General features: G+C 48.9%; 1 protein-coding gene across 2 annotated transcripts; it reads right to left on the bottom strand.

The window, feature by feature from the left end:
* Window positions 1-4,676: 4,676 nt before the first annotated feature.
* On the bottom strand, window positions 4,677-8,615 carry tpgs1 (tubulin polyglutamylase complex subunit 1). 2 transcript variants are annotated; one of them, XM_055658444.1, is made up of 3 exons: window positions 8,384-8,615; window positions 6,094-6,694; window positions 4,677-5,001 (listed from the first exon to the last, which is right to left on the bottom strand). In XM_055658444.1, the coding sequence occupies exons 1-2, from the start codon at window positions 8,573-8,575 to the stop codon at window positions 6,116-6,118; spliced, it is 771 nt and encodes a 256-aa protein (XP_055514419.1). In that variant the 5' UTR covers window positions 8,576-8,615; the 3' UTR covers window positions 4,677-5,001; window positions 6,094-6,115. The 2 variants fall into 2 exon arrangements, with proteins under 2 accessions (XP_055514419.1, XP_055514417.1); XM_055658442.1 differs by having other exon boundaries at window positions 4,677-6,694; window positions 8,384-8,614.
* Window positions 8,616-9,346: the final 731 nt, after the last annotated feature.

The raw sequence follows: 9,346 nt of genomic DNA, 5'->3' as shown, positions 1-9,346 counted from the left end.
GCCAACATGTTCTTGGCTTGGTGGAAGTGGGCTGGGTTCAGGATTCTTGCTTCATTCGGATTGGATTTTGAAGAAGATGAAGACGTTCTCAAGTATGAAATGGACTCGACCTTTGAATTACCCACGGAAGATTCCATGGAGTCTATCACCACGCCGCCCCCGGTTGTTAAGAGGCGCAGAGCCTCCTGGGGAGGAGATGACGAGGTGAAGGTGGACCGGCTCAACCAGACCTTCCAAATGGGGATGGCTGATGTTAGCAGAGTGTACGCCAGAGACCTCTCTCGCACGTCAAAGTTGCCCCGGGGTAGAGGCAAACCAGAGACCAAGTTACCCCCCCGTAGGGACCACCGGCTGCGCGGGAGCAACTTCCACAGGAAAACCGGCAGGCGGGAGAAGGATTGGATGAAACGGTGGATGGAAAACATGTTGGAGAGGCAGAAGTAACTCCTCCCGCACCAACGTTGATTGCAAGATCTTGACTTCCAAAAGAAAGTTGTGAAACTTTGCAGGGAAAACTTGAGAATGCAAGCCACTGTAGCCCAAGTATATCTAAGCTGAATATATAAATGGAATTTTGAATTTAAAAATTGACCGCACTTTTGAACTCCCTCTGCAAGTGACCTTGGGTGCCGTGAAACCAACAGATTACTCAGTTGGTGCTCTGATTGAGGATTCCTCTTGCAAGCTTATTTACTTTCACTCATCCTTGGAACACATCATGAATAAAATGTCCGGTTTTTAATTGTTTTACTAAAGAGTTTAAAAAAAGGTTTTCAAATTCCCTGACTTGATAGCAGGGGGAGCTAAACAGATGGGTGTACAGGGAGGATACAAGGAACTGCAATTGCCGGTTTACTAAAGAAAAAAAAGACACAAAGAGCTGGAGCAACTCAGCAGGTCAGGCAGCATGTCTGGAGAACATGAATAGGTGACGTTTTGGGTCAGGACTATTTCTTCATTCCATCCCAAAACGTCGCCTATCCATGTTCTCCAAGATGTTGACTAACCCACAGAGTCTGAAGACGGAATGGTAACATTTGAAGCCGCCGTTTCGGTGATAAGCATTAACTATGTGTGTCGCCAAAACAAAACGGCTGCGCCAAAAAGTACCAGACCTTCTGAAGAAGGGTCTCAACCCGAAACGTCACCTATTCCTTCGCTCCATAAATGCTGCCTCACATAGAAACATAGAAATTAGGTGCAGGAGTAGGCCATTCGGCCCTTCGAGCCTGCACCGCCATTCAATATGATCATGGCTGATCATCCAACTCAGTATCCCGTACCTGCCTTCTCTCTATACCCCCTGATCCCCTTAGCCACAAGGGCCACATCTAACTCCCTCTTAAATATAGCCAATGAACTGGCCTCAACTACCCTCTGTGGCATAGAGTTCCAGAGATTCACCACTCTCTGCGTGAAAAAAGTTCTTCTCATCTCGGTTTTAAAGGATTTCCCCTTTATCCTTAAGCTGTGACCCCTTGTCCTGGACTTCCCTAACATCGGGAACAATCTTCCTGCATCTAGCCTGTCCAACCCCTTAAGAATTTTGTAAGTTTCTATAAGATGAGTTTCACCCGCTGAGTTTCTCCAGCATTTTTGTCTACCAGAGTTACTCCAGCACTTTTGTGTCTTTTCTTTTAAACCAGAATGATCCCTGGACTCCAAGGGCTAAAATATGAGGAGAGATTCCACAAACAAGTTTTCTTCCATGCATTTAGATGCTTAATAGATGATTAATAGATCAATATTTTCAAGATGTTTAGAGGACCTGATAGATTGGACAGAAACTACTCCCTCCGCTTGGGGAGTCCAGAACATAGTATTTTGTCAAACGAATTAGAGGCAGGCCTTTCTGGACAAAATTTTGGAAACATTTCTACTCATTCAGGGCAGTTGAACTTTGAAAGTCTCGTCCACAAATGATAATTGATGCGAGGTCAATTGGTCATTGTAAATTGATAGGCTTTTGATAAGCAAAGATAATAAGAGGTATGGTTCATACATTGTAGGTGCAGAATTAGGCCATTTGGCCTATAAAGTCTACTGCGCCAGTTAATCATGGTTGATCTATCTTTCCCTCTCAACCCCATTCTGCTGTCTTCTTCCTGTAACCCCTGACACCCTTACTAATCAAGAATCTATCACCACCATAAAAATATGCATTGACGGCCTCCACAGCCTTCCGTGGCAATGAATTCCACAGATTCACCACCCTCTGCCTAAAGAAATTCCTCCTCATCTTTCTAAAGGTATGTCCTTTTATTCAGAGGCTGTACCCTCTGGTCCCAGAGTCTCCCACTAGCAGAAACTAGGTATGTTGCAAAACCTACCTTTAGCAGTGCTGCAGATCTGTCGCTACCCGTGTGTGAGATTTTGGCGCCTTTGAGAGGGGGACGGGTTTAAAACACAATTTTCTCTTGGCTATTCAAATCGAGGTTGTTCAGCCTACTTAGTTGCTGATGAAAAATCGCTGCGAGGTTCGCTGCAGGTATTTTTAAACTATATTGGTTAATTTAATTGTTATAGTAGGTTAAAAATCATCCTCTAAACCCGCGACCGCCGACAACGGGACGGATCTCATGCAGGGGACAACGGAAGGTAGGTTGTTTATTTTTACATTAAAAAGCGCTTCTTAAGATCCCTTTATACAAATTTTTATGTTACGAGTAGCTAATTTGGGGGCCCATTAAATCCTGCAGTATTTTTCTGGGCATATGGGGTACAAATCCACCGCAATGGGAACGTTCCAAACCAGCGCGTTCCAGAGTTCCACAGGATCCCACTCGAAAGCTGATTTAAATGGCCATTAATTTACAGCAATTGAACACTAAATTCCTTCCATTTGGCCTATAAATTAATGTAAATGTTGGGGGGTGGGAGGGGGGGGGGAAACTTTTTAAATCTCTCCCTGCACTGGAGACCCGACCTTTTCTCGTCGGGTTTCCGTTGTCGTTGGGGCCGCAACGAGGAGCGGCCTCCAACAGGAAGAAGCCGGGGACTCTGGTGCTACAACTCACCGTCGCCGTCGCGGGGCTGGCCGAGTCCGGAACGGTTGGAGCGGTGGAGGAGCGCTGCTGCTGCTGCTGCCGCTGCTGCTGCTGCTGCTGCTGCTGCCGATGCCGCTGCTGATGCGGAGGCTGCTACTGCGGGTCTGCGGACGGCGGCACCGGGAGCCCGCGGATCCCTGGAGGGAGACCGCTTTTCGGGGCTCCTGCAACGGCGAATTCTCCCGCCCGTGTTGCGGGGTTGAAGAGCTCCTGGAGCGGGGCCTGACACCACTGCCCCGCGCGGCTGGAATGGCCGCGGGACTTTGCGAGCGCACACCGGGGGCTCCAACACCAAGATCCGGTGTGCGACCTCGCACCACCCGGCGTGGCTTCAATGGCCGCGGGACAATCGCCATCACCAGCCGGGGGCTTTGACTTTGACTCTGACATCGGGGGGGGGGAGAGTGCAGTGGAGAGATAAGTTTTTTTGGCCTTCCATCACAGCTATGTGATGGATGTTTATGTAAAATGTAATTATGTTGTGTCTGGGGTCTATTTGTGTGTAATGTATGGCTGCAGAAACGGCATTTCGTTTGGACCTCCAGGGGTCCAAATGACAATTAAATTGACTCTTGACTCTTGAAATGAGATTTCAAAATCATGGTTTATTGTGAATTCTTTGTGAATGTTATTTGGACACTTAGGCTATTTAAAAATGTTAATCTTTTCTTAAGAAATGGATAGATGTTTAGATCTAGTAATTGAAGTTTGGAATTAGCTACAATTGGGAAACTAACTAATTATATGCTTTAATTTCAGGTCATCCAAGTAAGATAGTTTAATATTTGTTTCAGAATGCTTCAATCTATAATAACTGAAAATGTCTTTCAGTTCTCTTAATTTTTAATAGAGTTATGGCCATTTCACTGTCCTTGATCACAGCTTTTGTGTTAAGTCAATGGAAAATCAATAGGGAACAAGATGCTAATTTCCAAGTATGAAAATGGCCAAAACCTTTTTAATACTGAAGATATGAAAGTGAATTAGGTGTCAAATTAAACTTATTGTTGTGCTTTATCTGATGGGATAAATTGCAGACTTGATTTTTAAAATCTCAAAATTTTGTAACATTGATACAGACACATCTCTCCACATCCACTATATCCAGGCCTCTATCCATGGTGTGCATGGAGTTACGCCTCCAATTGTTGGGAATGATAGGACACACTCCAAGGGCTGAATGGCGTCCACTTGTCCAAAATTTTCCACTTTGATGGGAAGTTTCTTTGGTGACAGGTTAACACATGCGAGCCACGAGATTTACCGTGAGAATTCTCCGCACCAGCGCCCTGTGATGGGGCTGTGATGTCTTTAACCGCCCAGCTTTCATAGGATACTGGTGTTCCACTGATCTACGATGAAAGTCCGGTAGCATCGCTGTATTTCACCAAGAAAGCGGCCCTCCGGCAAGTGGGTTGATAGGCCTCCAGGAACAGCTGCACTTGGCTGAGGAAAGAACATGGTGCGATTGTAGCGTCACCTACCATCGAGGAGAAACCCCCTGACCACGTTCACTGTCTGTCTAGTGCAAAGAAGTCCACACCCTTCAGAGGTGATACCTTTGGGAGATGGTTCACAAAAGAGATTGGGGGGAGGGGGGGGACTAAAACAGAGAGGAAACAGGAAATGTGAATACAATTTGTTTAATTTAATCTTGCAAAACACAGATATAAAATAAGAAACAACCAAGCAATCAACAATCATTAATAATACATCTAATCAAACAAATAAGGTGTACAAAAGATTAGTGACTTACTTTCATGTGGTAATGCTGTAATACCAGCATGGCACCACCAGGGACAGTCATGCACCGTGCCCTTGGGATGGGGGAAGAACTAAATCAGACAGTGGTTCTCCTCTTGGTCCCTTATCCTGGGATGAAAGTTCCTTGCTCCTAGCCCTCATCCAGTCCAAAACACAAAGTGCTGGAGGAACTCAGCGTGCCAGACCGCATCTGGGGAGGGAAAGAACAGGTGACGTTTCGCGTCGGGATTGAACCCACAGCTCCTCCGGCACATTGTGTTTTGCTCAAGATTCCACCTCTTGCAGTCTCTAGTGTCTCCTTACCCAGTCAGGTTTAGGTTCGGAAGAGTCTTGCTCCCAGTCCCCAGCAACATCCTCTCGGTTAAGGAGTTTGTGTGGCCAGGAACTCACTTGAAATGCAGTCATTGGCAGACATCACTCGGGTACAAATTTGGGAGGTGAGCCTAACTCAACACAAATGATTGATAAAATAATCACAATTGGCAAGTGGCACACCAAGTAAATGTCTCAACTTGAGCTGGAGTCTGAAACACACAGAGAGAAGGGAGCTGACAACAAACCCTTGTCTCCAGATGGTGGAGACGGACCACGCAGGTGACCAAGGCCTGGACTGAGTGGACGTGGAGAGTATGTTACCACTGGTGGGAGCGTCTAGGAACGGAGGCTATAGCCCCAGAATAAAAAGATGTACCTTTAGAGAGGAGATGAGGAGGAATTTATTTAGTCAGAGGATGGTGAATCTCTGGGATTCATTGCCACAATGAAGGCTGTGGAGGTCAAGTAAATGGACATTTTTAAGACTGAGTGATTAGTACGGGTGTCAGGGGTTATGGGGAGAAGGCAGAAGAATGGAGTTGAGAGGGAAAGATAGATCAGGCATGATTGGATGGCGGAGTAAACCTAATGGGTCAAATGACCTATTTCTGCTCCAAGAACTTATGACAGCAAGGGCACTAACTAAACCTCCCCTCTGCCTCCACCCAGCAAGTTAGTTGGCAAGAGAACTGGAGGATAGATGTGGTGGGCTAGTTTGGTGGAGCGCGAGATACAACCCAGGAACTTGGAGTGGAGGGGGGAGGCAGCATCCTAGGAGAGAGCAAGACAGAGCAAGGGCAAGGGAGGTGATGGTGGGGGATGGGTGAAAGTGTGGTTTGCCTCAGGAAGGACGGTAACTCGACAGCGCACTGCAGTCAAGCCAGGCCACAATATGCCAGCATCACTGGCTGAGGGGGAACATGCAGCAATCTGGTGATGACAACACTGGGCGTTCTGTATTTGGCACCTTGCTACCAGCTGCTCTCCAGTCAACACATGGGCTTCACTCTCTGAATGAAGAGAGGAGCGGTGAGCTGAGTGAAGTCCTCCCGAGTCATCGGCGGTGATGTTTCGTTTCTCCGCAACCTCATGGCTTGCTCCATGGTGTGCCCCAGCTGGTCAGGGCTGAGCTTGGAAGCGGTGTCCAGGCACCTGGTGCCTCTGGCTGACCCGCTGGTGCTCAGTGCATCCTGCAGGGCCTCGAGCAGAGCCTGGCACACTGTCCGACTGGCCTCGCCAGACTCCGCCACCACCTCAAACAGCCGCCGAGAAATCTTCACGTAGTCCAGGAAGACGAAGCAAGTCAGCACTCCGTGCCTGAAGACGCCGAAAGGGACAGCCTCGTGATCCCAGCAGCGCAGTTTGTGGATCAAGGAGCTGGAAGCGGGGCCTGCACTGCCACAAATCTGCTTCAGGAGCTCCGTGTACACTCTGCCTTTGAGACCAGGCTTCTTCCTCTTGTTTGTTGGGCAACTGAGGATCTGGAAGGCCAGGGCTGTGTTCCGGCTGAAGGCTGGTCTGTTGTAGTGACAGAACAGCAGCTGTTTCAGTGCGTTGGAGACCTGCTCCTGCAGAGAGAGCAAAGTGTGTTACTCTACTATCCAACTCTCCCTGTTCTCGCTCACCCCCAGACCTCAAGAGGCACAACCTCTCCCTCAAATGGTGGCGCAATGGAAGAGTTGTTGCCTCACAGCGCCAGAGACCCCAGTTCAATCCTGACCATGGGGGCTATCTGTACAGTTTGTACATTCTCGCTGTGACCAAGTGGGTTTTCTCCGGGTGCTCCAGTTTCCTCCCACAGTACAAAGACTGTGGTCGGCTTGGTCGGCTAATTGGCTTCAGTAAAAAAAAAAAATTGTAAATTGCTCCGAGTGTATAAATAGTGTTAGTGTACGGGTGATAGCTGGTGGTGCAGACTCAGTGGGCCAAAGGGCAAGTTTCTACGCTGTATCTGTAAACTCTAAAGGGAAAGGGCTTTACAGTAGGATTCTTTTTCAGAGTGGGTAGAATCTGGAATGCACTAGCCGCGGAGGCAATGGAAGCACGTACTCTCAATATAATATTTAAGAGGCACCTAGTTAAGTACTTGAGTTGTCAAGGCATCAAAGCAATAGACCAAATGTGGGTAAATGAAACCAGTGTGGATAAGTCTGAAGGAGTGTTTCGGGCCGAAACGTTGCCTCTTTGCTTCGCTCCGTAGATGCTGCCGCACCCACTGTGTTTCTCCAGCATTTTTGTCTACCTTGGATAAGCACAATGGTCGGCCCGAGGGAAAAACACAAAGTGCTGGAGTAACCCTCACCCATTGAGGCAATGCCTCCCTGACCGCCTCCCATTCTCGGCACCTTCTTTCCAAATCGCATTGAGTCCTAAACCTAAACGTTATCACGAGTACAAGCCCGCAGTCCAGGACATTGTGGTGAATAATCCGCCTGAACTTTGAATGAAAATCGTCAGTGGAGCCAGAAGCCAGTTGACAGATTGAGCTGGGTGTGATGACTGCATGGAACTCTGGGTTCAAATGTGGGGGATTCCGTCACTTTCCAAAGCTTCTCATACAGCCAGAGAAAGATACAACATAGATACAACTAGCCTTTCATGCCTACACCCACTATGCATCCCCCACCTCTTTCACTTACATCCCTCCCGTTTTGCAGTTCATTCCTCTTCTCTGACATATTTTTTATCTCCAGTTCATCTCCAGCTTTCATCTACCCATAAAACTCCCCTCACCTGTATCCACCTACCACTCGCCAAGCTTTGTTCTGCGCCCATCTCTGTCCTGGCTTTCTCCTCCCTGCTGCAATCAGTCTGAAGAAGGGTCCTGACACGAAAGAAGGGTACTAGTCTAATCCCTCTACAGACTACGGGCCCCTCTCCCTGGACAAAGGCCCCGGGCCGGGGGTAGACACTGGGCAAGGGCCCCTCCTACAGCAAGGGCCCGGGGGTAGACTACGAGCTCCTCGTCTGGACAAAGGCCCCGGGCCGGGGGTAGACACTGGGCCCCTCTCCGTGGGCAAAGGCCCCGGGCAGACACTGGGCCCCATCCTCACAGCAAGCCCCCCAGGAAGGGGTTAGACTACGGGCCCCTCCTCAGACAAGGGCCCGGGCCGGGGGTAGACTATGGGCCCCTCGCCGTGGGCAAAGGCCCCGGGCAGACACTGGGCCCCATCCTCAGACAAGGGCCCGGCCCGGGGGTAGGCTACGGGCCCCATCCTCAGACAAGGGCCCGGTCCGGGGGTAGACAAGGGCCCCACCTCCTGCGTCCTCGGGACGAGTTTCTCTTCGGAGGCCGCGGCCGCCGACGCCAGGCTTTGGAAGTAGTCGCCCAGGAAGGAGACGGGGTCCTGAGGCCGGTTCTCCAGCACCTTGAGCAGCGCCTCCCGGAGGGTGAGTGAGAGGCCGCCCGGGAGCGGCGGCTCCGCGCCCCCCGCCGCCGCCGCCGCCATCTTAGTGCGGGGCAAGGAGCGGCGTCACCTGCAAACCTGCCCCCGGCCCCACAGTAGCAGAACATTCGTACCGGGAACCTCCCTCGCGTTGGAGATCGCTACCCGGGGGGGTCATGTAATATGTATGGGGATATTGATCTTTTTGTCTGGAGGTGCTGCCTGACCCGTTGAGTTACTCCAGCACTTTGTGTTTCGGTGTTTGTGTTCTGCTCAATGTGTTTTGTGTTTTGCTCAATACTCCAGAATCTGTAGTTCATTGTTTCTCCATTCGTAAAAGCTAGTCGGGAATTTAACACACTACACAACGCTAACGTCAACTTCGAACTATGGTCGTTGGTTGCACGAAGGAATTCGTTGTTTTGTTTTGCTCTAGTGTTATGATGATTAATTTATTTAATTTTAATCCATTATATATTCGATGTGTATTGTGTTTACATGCCTGTTCTATCCATATCCTCAATCTTCCATCACTCATGTTGTCCTCTTGTTGTCCATAAGCTAAGGGAGATGTGTGTCGCCTAGTTATTCTATCTCAGTCCTTCATTATTTTATATAACTTGGTTTAAATCTCCGCTCTATTTTAAAAAGATACCCAGCCCATCCTTAGCTAAAATTTTCCAAACCTGCCAGCCTTCTTGAGAATCTCCTCCCCACTCTCCAGACCATGGCATATTTATGTAAAATGGTATTAGAACTGTACTCAGTTTTCCAGCTGAGGTGTAACTGGGGAGTCTATCTCCCTCCTCTTCTACTCTATGCTACAAAGGAAAG

This window comes from Leucoraja erinacea, chromosome 29 (assembly GCF_028641065.1).
Source record: "Leucoraja erinacea ecotype New England chromosome 29, Leri_hhj_1, whole genome shotgun sequence".
In the NCBI taxonomy this organism is placed as follows: Eukaryota; Metazoa; Chordata; class Chondrichthyes; order Rajiformes; family Rajidae; genus Leucoraja; species Leucoraja erinaceus.
The sequence above is the reverse complement of the archived record's forward strand: the minus strand, read 5'-3'. Positions and strand labels throughout refer to the sequence as shown.

Bases quoted from the DNA above. Each gene is read 5' to 3' on its own strand.
- tpgs1 (XM_055658444.1), bottom strand. From the start codon at position 8,575: ATGGCGGCGGCGGCGGCGGGGGGCGCGGAGCCGCCGCTCCCGGGCGGC. The intron at 6,695-8,383 runs GTGGGGCCCTTG...CTCTCTCTGCAG, and splicing joins TCGTCCCGAGGACGCAGGAG to GAGCAGGTCTCCAACGCACT.